General features: G+C 38.7%; 1 protein-coding gene across 1 annotated transcript in view; it reads left to right on the forward strand.

The window, feature by feature from the left end:
• Window positions 1–719: 719 nt before the first annotated feature.
• Window positions 720–21,317, forward strand: part of KIF6 (kinesin family member 6) — a 383,773-nt gene continuing 363,175 nt past the window's right edge. The window contains exons 1-3 of the mRNA XM_064360441.1: window positions 720–872; window positions 4,844–4,953; window positions 11,213–11,287. Coding sequence (XP_064216511.1) covers window positions 807–872; window positions 4,844–4,953; window positions 11,213–11,287 — 251 coding nt within the window. The 5' untranslated portion in view covers window positions 720–806. The remainder of the gene's footprint in view (window positions 873–4,843; window positions 4,954–11,212; window positions 11,288–21,317) is intronic.

Genomic DNA, 21,317 nt, shown 5'->3' on the forward strand with positions numbered 1-21,317 from the left:
GAGCTAGCCCACTTCTACTTCCATCATAGCACAGCTTGTATTCCTCGGTTTTGATTTCCTGTTGAAAATCTGTTTCCGTGTCACCTGAAAGGCCTTGTGAAGAAAAAAAAAAAAAAAATCTGTCTTCCTTTTCAGACTGTGATCTCCAAGTGGGCAGGAGCAGTTTTGCAATCTTGGCTCAGAATGCAGCTTCGACCTCCTGGGCTCAGGCGATCCTCCCGCCTCAATCTCCCAATTAGCTGGGATACAGGCGTGCCACCATGCCTGGCTAACTTTTGTATTTTTATGTAGAGATGGGGTCTCACTATGCTGCCCAGGCTGGTCTCAACCTCCTGGGCTCCAAGTGATCCTCCCACCTCGGCTTCCCCAAAACTGCAGGGATTACACGCGTGAGCCACCGCGCCCAGCCCAGTGCTGTATTTTTTTAAAAGGCAAGGCGTGGAGAAAAAAAATGGGAGAAGGAGCGGGGCGGGACAAGGCACGGTAGTTGTACCCCTTTTCACCACTGTCCAGGCCTGCTCGGGCGCCCAGAGCTCACAGCCCAGACGCTCCCTCATGCGCATGCACAGCGCTCTACCCCACCGCCCTCCGCCCCACCCCAACCCCGCCCTGGCCACGCCCCTTAGTGGCTCCCTTAGAGTCGCGACCAATTAAGGGAGGAGGCGGGATCCGGGCTGCCACTGTGCTCACTGGGTAGTGTCCCTAGCTACCGTTGCTAAGACTATGGGTAGCCTGAGGTGGTGGGAGTTAGTTTTGGCAGTCAGTGCCTGAGAGACGTCGAGGGTCATTGCAGAGCCAGGAAGGAGATGGTGAAGCAGACGATCCAGATATTCGCGAGGGTGAAACCCCCTGTTCGGAAGCACCAACAAGGGGTACGGGCTGGAGCCTCCGGGGCGCCGGCGCGGCGGGGCCTCCTGGGCCGGGGTCGGGCGGCACGCGAAGGGGCTGGGCGGAGGTGAGGGGCTTGCCGGCGGGGCTTCCCGCACACACCGACCGAGGCTCCCTGCCCCGGCGAAGACGCTGGCACACTGCGGTCAGGGACGCGACCGACAGCCAGGCCACTCCCACCTGGCACGGCGCAGACCCGGCACGGAGCTTTCACACTAGTGCCATGTTCAGTATGCTTGTATCGTGTGCGCTTCAACTACACATAAGCACTTACTGCACCTTTCTGGGAAACTCACGCGGCACCGCACACGCAGATACACTCAAAGGTACGTTTTGGCACTCGGACAAAACGTGCAAGCAAGAGATGCAAGTTTGTGTATGTCTGAAATAATACAAATATAGATAGACACAAATGCACGAAGCATACATATATTTAGTACTTTGCACCCAGTGGGACCTCAGTAATTTGTTGACTCTTGTCATTCTCCAACATAAACGTGAACCTTTACATATGCTCCTTGTATTAATAGATACAGGTAGATAGAGATAGATACATCCTGACCCAAAGAATACGTATGTGTACTTCATTCAGAAACCATTAACTAAGTATTTACTAGGTACTTCCTCTAGTGTGCTAAATTCAGAAAGGTACAAAGTCGGTTAAGACACTGCCCTGGCTCTAAGCAATGTTACTTTGTATGCTTCTTAAATGTTTCAAAACATCCTCTCTTCTGCCTAGAAGCAAGCATAGTCATTCTTATGTATCTTGAGAAATGGCCACCTGACAAGTGCTTTATCTGCATTATCTCTCATTCTCATAAAAACTCTGCAAGGTTAGTGTCATCTTCCTCATTTTACAGATTGGGAAACTGAGTCTCAGGTTAAATAATGTGACCAAGGCATCCAGCTGGTGAGTGGCGGAGCTGTAATTTTAATTAAGGATTTTTGATTCCAAAGCTATCCCCTCTTTGGAAACTTTTTTTTTTTGTAGTAAGATGTTAACTCCTAAATTCCCAAAGTGAGAATTTAGGCAAGGGCAATTTGGGTCATATTTATGAAGTGGGCATATTAATAATATTGTATTCCTAGTCCATATATATATATACTGTGTATGTGTTTAGTGGAACATCATAGCATCTCATGACTAAGCATTTGCCTCATATAATTCATGTATTTAAAACAGGAATAAAGTAGTGTAGAATGAACCATGGTTATCTTCCCATATTCTTTCCTCTAATAATCGCTTACATGGATTTCTTTTTAGAGTGCATCATAAGTAAAGAGTGTATTATATGTAACATTTCCCCTCAGATTCTTAGCTTAAACTGTTGAGCTTATCTACGTGGACTCAGCAGTCATAGCACAGGCTGGGATAAGGTCAAAAGAGAGAATGGGTAGGGGTAAATTTTTATGACTAAGAATAGAAAATGGCTTTTCTAAAAATGACTAAGGTTCAGCGAAGTGGATGGAGAGTCTTGGATTTAATATTGAACTTTCTTTTCTCTTAAAATGCAGTGTTTGGATATTTTAATGTGCCTCATTTTGTATTTCTTTGGTGAGTCTGTAGAGTGGATTGTTTGATCCTCCAGAAGCAGTTTTAGGTGTCATATTTTTAGGTGTCACACACACACACAAAGAGAATGGGAATGAATAAATATTGAATTAGTATATCCCTGTTCTCCCTTAAAAAACCCATATTTAATGCCATATCTTCTTATCCAAAAAGAATTGTAGAGTTCTTTCCCTGACTAGAAATTCTTTTTGTAGTATTTGAGAGTGACTCAAAGGTTTTTTTTTTTTCTTTTCTCTTCATTTTGTAGCTTCATTACCGTGTTACTTTTTTTCTTTAAGGCATCATAAAGTAAATGATAATAACATAGATTAATAAAAACGATTTATAAATGAATCTCTGGTAGTTTTAACAGTGGTAATGCTTTTCATTTGTACAGTGCTTTATACATTTCAAAACATTTTCATATTCATCCTTGCATTTGTTCTGTCTTCTAAAAAAATAACTTCCCTATCAAATAATATTTTTATGGTTGGTTGGGTGCAGTGGCTCATGCCTGTAATCCAAGCACTTTGGAAGGCTGAGGCGGGTGGATCACGAGGTCAAGAGATTGAGACCAACCTAGCCAACATGGTGAAACCCCGTCTCTACTAAAAATAGAAAAATTAGCTGGGTGCAGTCCCAGCTACACAGGAGGCTGAGGCAGGAGAATCGCTTGAACCTGGGAGGCAGAGGTTGCAGTGAACCGAGATTGCACCACTACACTCCAGCCTGGCAACAGAGTGAAACTCCATCACACACACACACAAAATATATATATGTATACACACACACACACACACACACACACAAATGATTTTGTATATATATAAAATGACTAAGGATAGAAAGCCGGTATTACACTAAACAAATCATCTGGTTCTAAGGGAATTTTCTTAAGGCCTCAAAGAGTGTCTTAATCAGAATAATGGAGGGTTATTAACTGCAGTTAATATGGTTTTCTGTCTGCTGAGCAGAGAAATAGAGAAATTTAAAAAATGGATGTAACTCCTCACTCTTGCATGTTTCATGTCTTATACACCCCCTTCACTCACCTGTCTGGCTATTAAACTTTTTTTTTTTAATATAGTGCCCAACAGGATATAATTTTAAAATGTCTCTTGAGAAAACCTAGCCAGAAAGCCTTGAACCTGATGCCATTACTTTCTACAAATAATTTATGTAATGACTTTTCTGCATGAATTCTTCACATTTGCAATGAGAGGTTTCAATAAAAATACACTTAGGAAATCATTCAAACTTTCTGGAGATTTAGGGAGCCTTTTACTTGCTTAGGAATATGACTTTTCCCCCATAATCAAACATCGAAATGGGTCTTAAACAGGAAGTGTTGCCTGTTAGAAAGAATTTTATTTCGTGGTAAAAGACAAGAAGCCTTATTTTTTTTTAAAAAAAACCTCTAAACCTAATGACTAACTTTTTTTTATTGTGCATTACAAAATACTCCCATTTCCATTACATCATTTGATCCCCACAGCAATCCTGTAAGGGAGGTAATTCTGTTTTCCTCATTTTATGTATAAGAAACCTCAATTCTGAAAGTGGTGGCTGGTCACACAGCTGGTAAACTGAGCTCAGTGTTGGACCCAAGTCTTTGGACACCAAATTTTATGCTTTTATTTATTCCACATGACCTCTTTATAGGCTTGAGTCTTGATTTTCCTGGCCAATAAATGATGGAGTAAGAAACCAGGAAGAGAATGAGAAAATGTTATAGTCCTAAGGGTGTTGGTTAAGACCCTTTATTTCCATATCAGCTTAGAGAGGCTAAAGGATTTCTCCCAGGTCGCTTTCTAATTAGTGACTGAGCTGGAATGAGAACCTTGAAAATGACATCAAATACATGAATTACATCTGTCTTTTGAAGCCTCATGTCTCTCATAAAATGCCTGAAAACGTCTCATGGAAACTTAGGCGTCTTTGAACATAACTTGAATTAGAGCATTCTTGGTGAGCTATCTGAGATAGCTTTTATCTCTGGTATTTTGTAAATGCTCAGAAATGCTTATTGATGTAGTAAAATGTTAACTCCTGATACATCATACTAAAGCAATACTTAGAAAAAAGGTTGCTTTCAGGGCTATTAGTTTCTCAATGACAGCAATAACAGAGATACTCAAATGCTCAAATGTGAATGTGAGATCATTCAAAGATGGATGATCTGACTTTGATACAGCATTAATTTATGTTTCACCTGTGGTTCGGTTCCATCTATTTGTCTGAATCAACACACAGTTCAAAGAGAAAAATTATTCAAATTATATGATATTATGACTTTTCAATCTTGAGTATAATTTTCATATCATTACAAGTCATAATAACATGGTCATAGTTCAAGCCATAATTTCACCATTTTATATCCATTTGTTGTCTTCACATTTGCAGATTTACTCCATAGACGAAGATGAAAAATTAATACCTAGCTTGGAAATTATTGTACCACGTGATTTGGCAGATGGGTTTGTGAATAATAAGCGAGAAAGCTACAAATTTAAGTAAGTTTGTCTTTCTCCTTTTTCATTTCTGTTTCATTATTGAACTAATTCTTGTACTGCATTAATATTTATTGTGAAATCATTAGCACTATTTCTTGTGGAAAATGCAACGCAGCTGTCTATCTCACCTAGTAGATTGAACTCAAGTTGTTTTTTCCCTGCTGTGGCCAAAGTCAAAAAGAGTGTGTATTTCTATATCTGAGATTGTATTTCAAGATTCCAGCCTTTCTTGAGTACCTCTGTTTATCTAGTATTTTCCTACTCAACACACTGTGGTTTAGCACTTACAGAAAATTCCAATGCATGACTAAACTTCATTGAAGGTAAGAACTTATGGTATCATCTGTGTGCTGTATAGGCGTGAGCCTTCTTTATAATATATATGATATTTAGACCTCATATGCACGTATGTACACTCTATGTATCTATGCTGTCCAGTATAATAGCCACAAGCCACATGTGGTTCTTGAACACTTGAAATATGTCCAACTCAAACTGAGATATGCTGTCAAGTATAAAACATATGAAAGATTTTTGAAGCCTTAGCATGAAGAAAAAAGAATGTTAAATATCTCAAGACTTTTTTCATATTGATTACTTACTGAAATTATAACATTTTGGTATATGAAACTTTTAACCTTGGTTAAAAGTAGATTGTTAAAATTAATTCCAGCTGCTTCGTTTTGCTTCTTAAATTTTTCTTTATTTTATTTTAAATTTTAAAGATGGGGTCCCACTCTGTCTCCCAGGCTGGAGTGCAGTGGTGCAGTCATAGTTCACTGCGGCTTTGAACTCCTGGCCTCCAGGGATCCTCCCACCTTAGCCTCCTGAATAGCTTGAACTACAAGTATGCGCCACCATGCCTAACTAATCTTTTTGCTTTTTAAAAACATGGCTAGTAGAGAATTTTAAATTACATATGCCTTCACATTTATGGATACCATTATATTTCTCTTGGGTAGTGCTAAACTATAATGGCTCAGTTGAAAAATACCAAGCGGCTACCCTTGGATGGTCATCAGTGCCTTGGGTCTGAATACTCTTTTAGTAGCTAGGCCTTGAATGTAGGGAGTATAGCTACTTCCCATTCTTTTTATTCTCCAGTTTCAGATTAATCTATTTTTTTTAATCTCCACTTTTGATTTCTGGAGAAGTTTGAGCCCAAATTAAATCCATCTTTGATCTCTGGCCCAAACTTTGGTGATGGATTTCTGGATCCTCTGAAATAGTTCTAATCGTTCTCTTCAATGCATCTCTAGATTGTTTTACAAAGGCCCTGTTTTGAGACTATTCCTGCCTTTGGCCTTTGTATAAAATTATTTCAGATTCTTTTGTTGTTCCTCTCTCTCTTTCTCTCTTTTTCTTTTCAAATTCTTTTCTTTTTTTTGAGATGGAGTCTTGCTCTGTTGCCCAGGCTGGAGTGCAGTGGCACAATCTTGGCTCACTGCAACCTCTGCCTCCTGGGTTCAAGCAATTCTTCTGCCTCAGCCTCCCAAGTAACTGGGATTGCAGACACCTGACACCATGCCCAGCTAATTTTTGTGTTTTTAGTAGTGACAGGGTTTCGCCATGTGGGCCAGGCTGGTCTCAAACTTCTGACCTCAAGTGATTCACCTGCCTCAGCCTCTCAAAGTGATAGGATTACAAGCGTAAGCTGCTGCATCTCGACTTTTTCTTTTTAAATTCTTATTTGCTTTTTTGTTGTCTCATAAAGAATTCTTGCTGGTCTTCATAACTCTGTCTTTTGTCTTTCGTTATAATATACATCACTCCCTCCACTTCCACTTCATTTTCTTATTGTCTTCTTTTAGAGTAAGTACAAGCAGGGCTTGCTAACCTATTGCTGCCTAGTGGGGAGGTCCTCACCTTGTCTTTGTGTCTCCCCATTGCCTTTCATTATATCCTTTAAGGAACAGCCCTATAACCCGTGCTTCTTTTACTTTTTCTTCTTTTTTTTTTTTTGAGACAAGGTCTTACTCTGTCACCCAGGCTGAGTGCAGCGGTACAATCTCAGCTCACTGCAGCCCTGACCGGGTTCAGGTGATTCTCCCACCTCAGCCTGCCAAGTAGCAAGACTACAGGTGCGCATTACCACGTCCAGCTAATTTTTTTTTTTTTTTTTTTGTAGAGACTGGGTTTTACGATGTTGCCCAGGCTGGTCTTGAACTCCTGGGATCAAGTGATCTGGCCCTCCTTGGCCTCCCAAAGTGCTGGGATTATAAGCGTGAGCTGTTACTCCTGGCCCCTGCTTTGCTTTTTCTGAAGGGGACATTCTCCCACTGATGTAAGCATGCTACATACCTTCGTAATTGTGACTTGAAGCCAGCTGGCCTAGGCCAAAATCTATTATATAAAACAACAGTTTGCTGAAATATTTTATTCAGCATGATTCCATTTGATTGATAAGAACAATTTATTATGTCTCTATCTGTGGAACCTTTCCAAAGTATTCTTTACATTATATAGATACAGAGTGCAATTGTTGAAAAAGCACCATTGGCTTATTTTTAAATCTCTGAATTAAAAATATTGGTTTTAATATTCAAAATTAAAAATTAATAAAATATTCAACTTACACATATGTTCAGAGATAAATATTTAAGCATTTTAAAAGCTGTTTTTCCCCCAAGAACATTTATTCAACCAATAAATATTTATTGGCTACCCACTGTGTGCTGTTTTAATTGCTAGGAATAACATCAGGGAACACGACAAAGCTCCTGCTTGTAGGGAGCTTACATTTTAGTGAGAGGAGATAGAGGAGAAGATCAATAAGCAAAATGTACGTCAGAAGGTGCTACATGCCATGGAGAAAAGTGTGCCAGGGAAGGGGAATGAGAAGTGCTGGGATGAGGGGGGCAAAGGAAAGGAATGGTTGCAACATTTAGTAGGTTAGGAAAGGCGTACAGTAAAGGAACATTTGGGCAAGATTTGATGGAGGTGAGGAAGCCAGCAAGTCAGGTATCTGAGGGATGAGACTTTCAGGCCAAGGGAATAGCAAGAGTGAAGCCCCTAATGGGGAGAATGCCCAGCATGTTTGAGGAAAAGTGAAAAGATCTATGTGGCTGGAGTAGAGTAAGCAAGAGGTAGAGGGGAGAAGGATAGGCCAAAGAGGCAGCAGAGTGGCCAGATTACATAGAGCCTTATAAGTCATTGCGATGACTTGTGGTTTTCCCCAAAGTGCCATGAGAATTTTTGGAGGGTTTTGAGCAGAAGAATGAAAGTATCTCACTTATGTTTTAGCAGGATTACTCTTGTAGACATGTGGAAAAGAGGGAAAAGGAGACTAGTTAGGCTATTGCAAGAGAGACCAGGCAAGAAATTATGGTAGCATGGACCAAAGTGGTAACAATGGAAATGTTGAGAAATAATTGAATTCTGGATGTATTTGGAAGGTCTCAGCTGACAGTATTTTCTGATGGATTGGATATAGAGTGTAGTAGAAACAGAGGAATCAAGAAGATCCTGAGGGTTTTGGACTGAACATTTAGAAGGATAGAGCTGTTACTTTCTGGGGGTGAGGAAGAGCACAGGAAGTGCACCATTCCTTAGGGTGGGAAGAAGTCGGTATATGCTGAGTTTGAAATAGAGTTTAGAAAAAGCCTACACAATTTCCTAACAAATGAAAAGACCACCTAAGAATCAGGAAACCTCAGTTATGTCTCAAGACATATTATTGATGAGCTCTAAGACCAAGAGTAATTACTTTATCTCTGTGGATCTCAGCTTCTTCCTCTGTTAATGATTAGACTGAACCCATTAAAATCCCTTCTAACTCTGGGATTCTATTTTGCTCTTCAGTGGTTTTCAGAAGACAGTCTATCAAAATGCCTTTTCAGATTACTATGCAACTACATTGTATAAAATGCAGTATTTGGGGATGATGACATTTGATGTTTAATATACACTTAGTGGTTTATTATAAACTCTGGTGCTAAAATCTTTATTCTAAAATGTGTGTGAGGGGAGTCAATAAAAAGAGAGATCTGGATTGCTTGTGTTTCTACCACCTATTATTTTAAATAGTGGAGGATGTCATTTTTCCCCAAGGAATTCAATATGCTTTATAGATGTTATACTAAAATTATATTTTAGTTTAATTTAAATCTTGTTGGAAGTGACTGGTACATGGTAGGCCCTCAGTATGTGTTTGTGGAATGAACAGATCAATTAGAAATGAAAATGCTATAATTAATTTTATGCAAGGTACCTTTCAGAAGATATCCTGCATGTGATTTGCTGCCTTCTTTAAAACTTCTGCCATCTCTTTTATTTACATGATAGTGGATATAATTACTCTTTTTTAAGGAAGTGGGGTAGAAAATGGCTAATTGATTCACTCAGTCATCACTCATCTGATAAAATAAGTGAAACAGCCTTATCATCATTCTCCTCAAAAGCTGAGAATATGTGCTCAGACCTCATATTACACAGTGCTCTGAAGAGCAGTTCAGCAGCTATGTGTTATGTTGACCTCTGTGTTATGTTGGTGTTCTTATCTGAAGCTGTGATACATCTATAGAGTTTTGAGAAGCAGTCCGGGTACACTAAACAGTAAATATTACTGTCTAAAATACAGTCTTCCCTGATAAATGACATACTAGCCAGAGCGCCTTAGATTATTGCTTTGTATAGTTCATTCTTTGCTTCTCTAAAATGGAGGTAGGGCAGCTGTAGAGATCTTTTGCAGTTAATGTTGGTTAAAGATGATGAATTTCATTCCATTTTATATTTCCAGTTCAGCTTTCGACATCCTTTTGAACCCTCCAGTGGTCTTACATTTCACTTACAATCTCTAATTGACCATGTGCCCAGTTCATTTACGGAGGCAAGCATATAAACCAAAGGTTCCTAAGCCACTGTGAAAGCTGCTTAGGATAACCTCAAAATGTTTGCTCAAAGTGTTTACTTTAAAATTTCCCCCTCAATTTTTATTTTGAAAACTTGGACAAGTTTATTTTGAAAAGTTGGAAAAATAACCCAGTCGACACACATATACTCTTTGTGGGAGATTCACCTTGCATTAATATTTGGGCCAATTTGCTTTCTCTCTGTCTCTCTTTCTTTTATTATCTTGGTTTTTTTTCAGGATAAAATCAATTTTAATTCACATAATTTAAAAAGTACACACACTATATCATTAAAGGAAAGAAGTGGAAATGCTGTCATATTATCATGATGTTTTAATGGGGGCCGTACTTGTTGGTCACAACTTAGCACACTGTAAAAGAATAGATTCTGGGCGGGGTGCGGCGGTTCATGCCTGTAATCCCAGCACTTTGAGAGGCTGAGGTGGGTGGATCACATGAGGCCAAGAGTTCAAGAGCAGCCTGGCCAACATGAAACCCCATCTCTACTAAAAATATAAAAATTAGCCGGACATGGTGGCGCATGCCTGTAATCCCTGCTACTCATGAGGCTGAGGCAAGAGAATCACTTGAACTCAGGAGGTGGAGATTGCAGTGAGCCGAGATAGTGCCACTGCTCTCCAGCCTAGGTGACAGAGGGAGACTCCCTTTGAAAAAAAAAAAAAAAAGATTCTCTGTCTTCTACCCTGAGTATTCCACTGTGCTTGGAATCCAGTACAAGCTAAGTCACAGTAGCATTGCAAGAAGAGTGAAATTGACATCATACCTACACCCCCTTCCCCTAGCCATTGCCAATCTGGTTAAACCTTCTCTTTGCAGGATAGGTCTATCTTAATTTACTTTTTGACTTTTGACTCATGGTCAACAAAATGAAACAAAACTGTCCTGAGAATTAAATGGTTGATGCTAGGATATAGCACCAAATTAGTGGAAAAATAAACTTTAGTTCAAAATACTAAAACCAAATTCAATAGTGATACAATTCACAGTTGCCAGGTCAGACATCAGAAGTTCCTTGGCTGTTTACATCCTGTTCTTGGATTTCCATTTCATGCAGCTATCTAGTTTCGAATTTCTTGCCAATTGTAGACACTGTCCCTCTTGAGAGCTAAAAAGCACACAATTTGTCATTTGGTTCAAAGCTGCTGCAGTTTTTCAGAGGGATTTATTGTGCAGATCTTGTCAAAGCAATACTGTTTACCCACCATTTGTATACAGGCGTACAACAGCACAGTGTGGTTGAGACTACAGGGCAAACATTGTCCTAAGTTAGGTAAGCCCAGTGATGTAAATATGGGGTAATTTATAAAGCTTTTAGAAAAACAAGATTTATTAATCTGATAGTGTTTGGAGGCTCAGCTTTTAAATTATTATTATTTTTCACATTGCAGATTTCAAAGAATTTTTGATCAGGATGCAAACCAAGAGACCATTTTTGAAAACATTGCCAAACCAGTTGCTGAGAGGTAGGATTTTCCATATTTTGTTCAGTGGACTAGTGGTTTTTCACGTTGTCTTCAATTCTCAGGTAATTGTGGCAACATGCTTAAGTATATCAATTACATACTTAGGCTGCAGGACATGTAATGATGATAGCATTAATACCTTCTGTTCATATAACCATTTGTTTTAGATTTAGATTCTGAGTCTCAAAACAAAACAAAACAAAATGACACCATGAGATAGGCTAGCTATTGTTACTCCTATCTGAAAAAATATATAAACTGAGAATCACAGGAATTAAGTGACACTAGTCAGGGTTGCATGGATAGTGGTGGCAGAGTCCTAGACGATTTTCTGACCATTAAGCTCAGTGTTCTTTCCTCAGTACAGTACTTCAGACATATGATTAGGTGGACAAAGGATAAGGTATGGGTGACACCTGGGAGACTGCCTAATGATGGTTGTCCTGCTCTACCTCAGTGTCATTTCAAAGCTTGGCCCTTTGCTTTAATACATCCAGATAATTCCAGGCTGCTGACTTCTAGAACCAGACTCACATGAGAGTACCAAATAGATCAGAATGCCAGTTTATTAATATGTACTGGCAGTCTCCTAGGGACTAGACACTCAAGCCCTTTGATAAGCACACCGTCCTCTTACAGGGAATCTATATGGAAATCTACTGCTAATAAGCTTGCTTTCTGATCTGAAATCATTTGGATATGCTAATGACCTAATGGTAATCCCAATAGGTATTTATCTTTACAGTTAAATAATGCAAAAATATATCTGCTAAATGAGCCCAATTTTCAAGTCTACTCATCAGTACACCCTTTTTTAGTGGACATTGCTGGCAACACAGTGCCATATTTTGTCTCTCAAACTCCTGTTTTATGAATCCTGTGCAAACCAAGCCCTTCTCCTTTTAATACAGTCTTCCTTCATTAGGTAACTTACAGTCAAGTAGGCTTAAACTATTTTAGAGCTGTAATCACAACCCAATAACACTTCTTTAGATGAAATTCAGGTTGCCTTGATTAGATGTCAAACATTTCTGAAATTCCCTTCTTTTTAGCAATCATTTGGGTTCTGTCATTTTTCAGATAGCTAGTTTCATGCATTTTATTTTTAAACTTCCTAACATCATTCAGGAAGGGCACCTTAAGTTTCTTTTTCATAGATGCCTGGGTTTTCCTCCCACTATCAACTCTCTCATCTTGACCCCACTTTCTCCTCCAGTTACTGCCCTCTTCTTCAGCTTTCCTTTATAGAAAATATATTTGAAATGGTCTACTATATTCAATACTTCAGTACCTCTCCTAAACCCTGTTCTTATGTTTTGGCCTCCACTGCATCACTGAAATTGTTTTTGTCAAAGTCAGTCATGACTTCTAGTTGCTAAATTTAATAAGGATTCTTTCTCAGTCCTCGTGCTATTGTCTGCCATTTTGACAGTCGATTACTCTGTCCTCTTCCAGATACATTCATCACTTATCCCACTCTCCTGGTTCTCCATTATTTCTCAGTTAATTTATGCCGTTTTAATTGTATGCAATGACCATTTTCTTTGCTGTTCCCTCCGCCTGGAATTCTCTTGCCTCAGAAATCTGCATGGTTTCTCCCTCAGCAACTTGAAATCTTTACACGTGGCAGGTTTCTCAGTACTCAGTAAGTACAGGTTTCCCTGTACTACCTTATTTAAAATTGTACCTCCATTACCCTTCCCTGTTTTTTATTGCTTTTGGCACATATCACCATCCAGTGTATTATATAGTTTAATTCTATATCGGTTTTTGTGTCTTTCTGCGTCCACTAAAACAAAGCTCCATAAAGGCAGAGGCTTCATTCTGTTCACCGATGTGACAAACTCCATGATAACAAGATTTCAAAAATGACAGGCAAGAGCACTTTTATCCAAGCAGCTCAAGTTGGTCCTAGTGAGTCTTATCTTTTATCAATAGGAAATATTCCTCTTTGTCCTTTTTATTACTTTTCTCCTTGTATTCTTTTTTTTCTTTCCTGAAATTAGTCTTGCTATTTTTTTCTGTCAGCCTTTGTCTTGATTATCTTTCTTATCTTTCTCCCTCTCCTAGTTCAACTGCCTTGTGACATTTTGTTTTAAGAATGGGCCTGATAAATAACATATAGCTGCTTTTGCCTTTTTAGCTAAACCTACGGTTCCTGATCTTTAATTAGTTACTTTAACTAGTTTATCTTTATCATGATTACTATAATTTAGAGCTATTCCTCCTATGTTATTTTGTTTTTCCTCTTTATTATACTTGCTGATTTTTTCCTTTCTTTCTTTTTGTTGGTTTAATTGTTGTTACTGCCTCCATTTTCTTTCTCAAGTTGTACATTGTACTTCGATAGCTCTAGTGTGTATTCAGATATTTAAATATTTGTATTTTTCTCAATATCAAAAACTTTTCTCTGTCTCCCTCTTTCTCTGTTTTCTCTCTAGTCAAGAATGTTAGGATACTTTTACCTTGCCTCCCATGCCTCTACAACTTCTACTGTGGAGATCAACTGATATTTCTGTCTAAATTGTTATTAATAATTTTTTTAACATTTATTTAAATTATCTCAAAGTTATACCTATTTCTTTGCCTATCACTGTTTCTTGTATTCATGTCTAGTTCTTAGATTCCTTTTGGTAGTCATCCTCTAAAAACTACTTAGAAAGAATTCAGGACTGGGGAGCTTTCTGAAGTCTTTCCTTTCCCATCACAGTTAAAATGAGCCCACGAGTTCAAGGCCAGCCTGGGCAACATAGTGAGATTTTGTCTCTATAAATAATTTAAAAAATCAGCTGGGCGTGGTAGTACATGCCTATAGTTCCAACTACTCAGGAGGTTCAGGTTGGAGGATCACTTAAGCCCAGCAGGTTATAAGCCCTGCTATACCTGGCCATCTGACTGGGTGTAGCATTCTACATTAACAGTTTTCTCTCAAAACTGTGAAGATATTGCATCATTGTCTTTTGCATACAGGGTTGTTGAAAAGATGTCCATGCCAATCTGATTTTTAGTTCTTTTTAGACATACCTTTTCTTTACTCTCCAGGTGTTTTTAGGATTTTTTCTTTTTTTGTTTTTATGAAATTTGATTTTAATGAGTCTAGGTATGGATTTTTTTTTTCATGTATTCTAATCTCTCAGTCAGCTATTTCAATCTGAAAACACATATTCAAGTTCAAGGCCCTCTTTGTTTCCATGGTTCTAGGAGTCTCTTACTGTCCCTAATCCAAGCTTCTACTCTGCAGAAACATGTACCGCAACAGTGAAAAGACAGATGGGGGCAGATCCACATTTTCCTTTCATTCCTCTCTGCAGGAGAGGGTTGTTAAGCAAATTGACTTATTTAAGAGCCTGGGGAGGAAATCGCTTTTTTCATTGACTTTAAATATACTATATTCAGGATGTTCATATTTTATGCCAATTTAAGTTGTTTGACTTTGAAATGGTAAAACATAAACTGCTAATAAAATAAAGTGTCATTTATGCACAATATTTAAAGTAAAATATCCCCATACATTGAAAATCAAATTTTTAAGAATTACATAATTTGGCAGGCCTTTCAATGGACACTGTACCACTTTAGATATTAAACAGAAATGTCTGCTATTCCTAGTGAAGATTAGCCTTCAAGAACACATTCCCAACATAAAATCTGACCACTTTAAACAAGCCCTTTAAAGTTATTCTACTGGGTTAACACATTGTAGCTTAATTCTGGTTACTGTATGCAATTAAGGCTAAATAAAACTAATCACATTTCTTTCCAAAATTCTGTAATTAAAAATCTCACCAATTTAGACATCTTTTTCTACATAGTCTAAACCAGTGATATTATGTGCATGACTGGATAGTAGGGGTCCCCAAACCTGCAGGCCACACCCCAGTACCAGTCTGTGGTCTGTTAGGAACCAGGCCACACAGCAGGAGGTGAGTGGTGTGCAAGGGAGCATTACCACCAGAGCTCCATCTCCTGTCAGATCAGCTGTGGCTTTAGATTCTCATAGGAGCATGAACCATATTGTGAACTGCGCATGCGAACAATCAAGGTTACAAAGCTCTTTCTGAGAATCCAACTAATGCCTGATGATCTGAGGTGAAAGTTTCATCCCAAAACCATCCCCCTGATAACACACAATTATTTGGTGGAAAAACTGTCTTCCATGCAGCCAGTCCCTGGTGCCAAAAAGGGTGGGGACCCAAGCTGTATAGGACTGCATGAAAGGGAAGAAATAGTAAAGCTTTAACTTTATATCATTGGAAATAAAGTAAACTGATTTTTGTGGTTATTTATTATTTATTGTATTTCCAGTAGGAAGTGCTTCATCATGATGCCTCTTCTAATCTCAGGTATCTTCAAAATCTGTCTTGGGTTGATTAGTAACATGTAAAAACTGCCTTTCATCATCTGAATTTTGCTCATTAATTTTTGGATGAATTTTTTATAGAGGGAAGATTTAAGAAGTCCACAAATGTCTATGGTATTGCAGTATACAAAAGAGTTTTTTTGTTTTATTTGGTATTTTAGCTGGTGTTATGCATCTCAAACTGAAGTGTATCAATCTCTGGAATATGTGGTAAGCTCTCAGAGAATGCCTGGAGCCTCAAGCAAAAATAGGACATTAGCCTTGAGTGTCAATTTCAGTCAAAGACTTAGGGAGGAAAACTATGGAGTCTAGACATCCTATGAGGTCTTATCACATATCTGCAAGTTTGCAGAATTCCAGTTTTTTAGTAGAGACAATCTATGCTTTACCTAAAAGCTTGGAGTGTACGAAATTTACTATATGTGCAGTGAGTAATTTTGCAAAAATTTGGAAATTCAGTGTTTTAGAAGAACATGATGGTTTGATCAAAATGAATAGAATGTGCACTGCCAGGAGGACTGGCTATGCTATGACACAGTCCCTGTAGCTGATGCTGAACAGCTAAGACATCTACACTGCAATAAGGCCAATGAGGTTGGCTTTTGGAAAGCTATTAGTCATTGTGAGCCATCACTTGTTAACCTTTGATTTCACCAGTGATGAACAATACCAAAAGCCGCCTTTCAATTTATGGTAAGAAGATTTCTTTCTTCCTTCACTCTCTTCTTACTATAAAGAGAGGGCTACCCTCTTTCAGATTTGGAAAAGGATGTGCTTGACTACTTTTGCACCTGTGCTGTTGCTGGGTGGGAGGCCAAGTCTTGATGCAGGGAATTTTCTCATGGGAGGTGACAGTACCACACTCTCGGTTGTACCAGGGTCAGTGCCCAGCAGGACTTTTATCTGTTGCTCTTTAGGAAACAGGCTTTGCTGATAATCCTGTGGGTTGCATAGCACACCCAGTTCTGCTAACCCAACCAGAGAAGAGATTCTGCTCTTTCAAGACAAGGAGGCCAGAATAGACAGAAAAAGGCTCACTAAATAGGTTAAAAAAACTCTTATTCAATTCTGTGTACTCATGGTTTTACCTTTGTGGTTCAAAATATTTGGCCACAGATAATCCCATTCTGACCCTAGCACTGTGACTAACTCCCTGTGTGACTCTGGATCAGACATAGCACTTCTGAATCAGTTATCCCTTCTGAGAAAGGTGATGCCAATAATACCAAGTTTACAAGGTTGTTTTAAGGATGAAAAGAAGCAATGTACTTTACAAGTTCAGTGCCGTATTCAATGTAAGGGATGAAAAAATTAGAAATTTTAATTTCTTTGCCATTTAAAACACATGCCTAGTGACGTCTGGTTCCAGACCAAGACAGAGTAGACACACTTCTCTCTATTCCCCTTACTAAGTATGGCTAAAAACTCCGGATGTCATATACAAAGAAACATGACTCTGAAAGTTGAAGAGAAGATAGCCTAGCTAGGGACCTCAGGACCTGAGAAAGTGACAGAATGGTGAATCCCCTTGGATTTTTCCCCTCATATATCTGGAAAAAGTGGGGACACTTTTTCCTGCCCAGATTGGATGCTGGAGAAACCGACCACCCAGAAACACTGGTGGTCTCAGACAAAATCCTCAAGAAGAATCTACTATCTCTAGCAAGAGGACCAGGGGACTAACAGCCTAGCAAGACAGAAAACTTTTAGATACTAGTTGCCTTACTCCATCCAGATACCATGGAAAAGCCCATGACTTCACCCCGTGGGTTTTAAAGAGGAGACCCTAAGGGAAGTAAGTTTTCTATACTTCATTCAAACTGGTAAAATGTTAACACTAGTAGATCTCTATGGTGATGGAATAGTTCTGTATTTTGATGGCAGTGGTGATTGCTTAATTCTACACATGTGAGACAATGGCATAGAACCATACACATACATTGTACCAATGTCAGTTTCCTGGCTTTGAAAATGTACTGCAGTTATGCAGTATGTAACCATTGGGGCAGATGGGGCACAGAGAACTATTCTATACTCTCTTTACAACTTCCTGTAAATTTATAATTATTTCAAAATAAAGCATTAAGAAAATGCTCAGTTATAAAAATTTTAGTGACATTTGTTCTGTGAATCTATTCTGTAAATTAAGCAATCTCAATTATTGGACTGGAACTTCTCCCCCATGGCAGTCAATAAAACTAATCCCATCTGAAATTCACAAAAACATGCCCACCAGAGACATTTTATTTTTTTTCTAAGTTTACAGGAAACATTGGTCACCACTGAATTATACAAAACTCATTGCTTGTCCTCTAGATCTGCTCAACTTCTGGCCACAATTGCACTTTGCCAGATGCATTCTTTATAAACATGTACTTCTCCTTGGCTTTACTTGCTGCTATGCTGAATTTTCTGATAGCATTACATTTTTGACTTTTGTGACTTTACAGTTATACTTAAATTTAAACTTTCAGGTGTAACAGTTTCAAAATTATATTTTCAACTGAGAACATGGTCTTATGATTAAAAACAGGAACATTAACATATCAGCTTGAAGTCATGTAATTATATAAGATGATGACCTTGACAAGCTCCATCAAGGTCTTAACAAGGAATAGAATAATACTGCCATTCTACCTACAGCTGGTGAATTTGAAGAAAACAGCAGTTGATATAACAAATATAAAATGTATTAAAGATGTATGTTTCAAACACAGATTTTATTACTGTAGGTAAAGAGTGAGTCTAAATCTGGATTTCTCTTAAGAATAATTGATCAAGAAATTGCATGATATCATCATTTTTGCAATAATAACTACAAGTTAAAAGTTATTCATAATTTTTTGATAAAATACCTACAGAAGGAAAGCATAAGAGTTGCATGAAGCTATTTGATTGTAAGAAATAGGACTATTTGACAAGAGTATTGTACACATAAGGGGTGAAAATTACTGGGTCAGTGGTAAAATAAAAAAGCATTACTTAGATTAAAAAGTTATTTGGGAGTTTCCTAAGATAATAAAATATACCAGCCAGTGGATCAGAGATGCACTGACACAAGCAATGTGATTCCTCAGCATGAAAATACATGTTTTAGGCTGGTGCCCTCAGAAGCAGATCCTGAGGCTAGGATTCCAGGGAAAGTAGTTTATTTGGGAGGTGAGCTCAGGAAGTACCAGGAGTGCAGTAGGGAAGTGAGAAAGCGAAGGAAAGATAGCTAGAGTTCTTTAAAGAGCATGTCACCACTGTAAGCAACTGGGACTTACTTCCACTGGTACCCTCTGGGGGAACTGTTAGGAACATGTCTCAGAGTTGTCCCACCCAAGGAGCAAAGAAGCCGGGGTACTTGATTACCCCTGCCCATTGTTGGTTGAGGGCTGCTTCTAGGGTGTTGGCTGCTTCTGGTGTTGCTGCTGAAAGTGTACATCATGGCACTTTGAGCCTCACCTGTGCAAGAATTAAACTTCATGAAGGGAAGGACTCCTCTTTACCTTTGTTCACGGTTTTGTCCCCGGCTCCTAGAATAGTGTTATGTATGAGTATTGCTGGGCATGGTGGTGCACGCCTGTAATGCCAGCACTTTGGGAGGCCAAAGCGGGTGGATCAAGAGGTCAAGAGATCGAGACCATCGTGGCCAACATGGTGAAACTCATCTCTACTAAAAATACAAAACTTAGCTGGGTGTAGTGGTGTGTGCCTGTAATCTCAGCCACTCAGGAGGCTGAGGCAGGAGAATCGCTTGAACCTGGGAGGTGGAGGTTGTAGTGAGCTGAGATCGCACCACTGTACTCCAGTCTGGTGACAGAGTGAGACTCCATCCCAAAAAAAAAAGATACTCTGAGTATTTGTTGGTAAGAGAATTAGCAGATAGAGGATTATCCTTTAACAGCTGTCGGCCTTCCCTTTATTGTTTAAATGCACAGTGATGAGCTTTATTTCTTATAAAATGAGTTTTATTTCTGTTTCCTTCCTGAAGTACTTTTTGGACAGAGGCCTTCTCAATGACTACAATCATGCTATATAGACAGCTGCTTTTTTGTCTAGGTCAGTGATTCTCAAAGTGTGGTCCATAACCCAGCAGCATCAACGTTACCTGAGAACTTGTTAGAAATGCATGTTCTCAGGCCTCACCCAGACCTACTGAATCAGAATGATCTGTATTTTAACAAGCCCTCCAGATGATTCTGATGCACACTAAAGTTTAAGATTCACTCACCTAGGCATAAAGCTAGGTTGGGGGTGATGCAGATAGGGACAGATGATACCTGTGGTATTTGTTGTTAATATTTTTCTCAGAAATCTGAGATGTGCTCTAAACGACTTTACAATTCTGAAATTGGTATTTGCTTGTTTATAATTCATCTCCCATTTATTTCTAAAATAAATTAAAGCACTTTATCCTAAAGCCAGGACTGGCTTCCTATACACGAGACATATGTAATAATGCAGGGTCCCATGCTCAGAAGGGACCCACTCTTGATTGAATGCACTATTGTTAAAATTCACAGGAAGATTAGAAGCTAAGAGAAAGCTGAAACTATTGGACTAAGTTAGGTACTTAACAGATTATGATTTCCAGAAAGTCAAACATTTTCTCTAAAGACATAATTGGGGGAGACTACATAACGCATTGTCAAAGACCATGAACTTTGGAGCCATACAAACACAGTTCAGGTTCCAACTTTCATACTTATTAGCTGTGTGTCCTTGGGCAAGTTATTTAATCTTTCTCTTTCCTAGATTTTTTTTTTTTTTTTTGAGACAGGGTTTCACTCTGTCACCCAGGCTGGCATGCGGTGGCACAATCTTGGCTGACTGCAACCTCCACCTCCCAGGTTTAAGCGTTTCTCCTGCCTCAGCCTCCCAAGTAGCTGGGATTACAGGTGCATGCCACCCCACCCTGCTAATTTTGTAATTTTAGTAGAGACAGGCTTTCACCATGTTGGCCAGGCTGGTCTCAAACTCCTGACCTCAGGTGATTCACCTGCCTTGGCTCCCAAAGTTCTGGGATTACAGGTGTGAGCCACTGCGCCCAGCCTGTCCCAGCTTTTTATATTTAAATGGGGGAAATGATACTGTAATATCTGTCTCATTTACTATGACAGTCCAATGAACTGTACATGAAAATCACATGCCCAGTATATGTGATTGCTCAGTAAGTACATAGTGCATGCTTAATTATGTTACCTATCATCCATTTTTGGCTCCCCACCAACATTTTTATAGAAAAGGATTTTCATCTCAATTCAGAATTTTACCGAGTTATGAATTTTTTTTTATGATTTTTTCTGCTTAATTCTTTTTAGATTTGGTTTCTCCCAAGGCACCAAAAAGTTTGCAATTTTATCTCAGATCTTTAATTCAGGACTTGAGGATGCATTTACAAATAATCCAAAGATATTTCTAGTTATTATTTCTCACCTTGATATCCTCCAACAGAAAGATATATAAAGAACAAAAATAGAAGGCAAGGTGTTCTGGAAAATCATTCCTATACAAATGTGTAGTGATTGATTACAACTGGCAGGATTTTTACTATAGTTATTTGACTTTATAATTGACTGGCAAAAGCACAATCATACTGAAAATATGTTGTTTGAATTGTTGGAGAAAATACAGCAATAAATTTATGTCGTGCTTTATCACTTGCAGATTTAAATATCTTCATTT

This window comes from Aotus nancymaae, unplaced genomic scaffold (assembly GCF_030222135.1).
Source record: "Aotus nancymaae isolate 86718 unplaced genomic scaffold, 86718_ANA_hifiasm-v0.15.2.pri h1tg000040l, whole genome shotgun sequence".
Lineage (NCBI taxonomy): Eukaryota > Metazoa > Chordata > Mammalia > Primates > Aotidae > Aotus > Aotus nancymaae.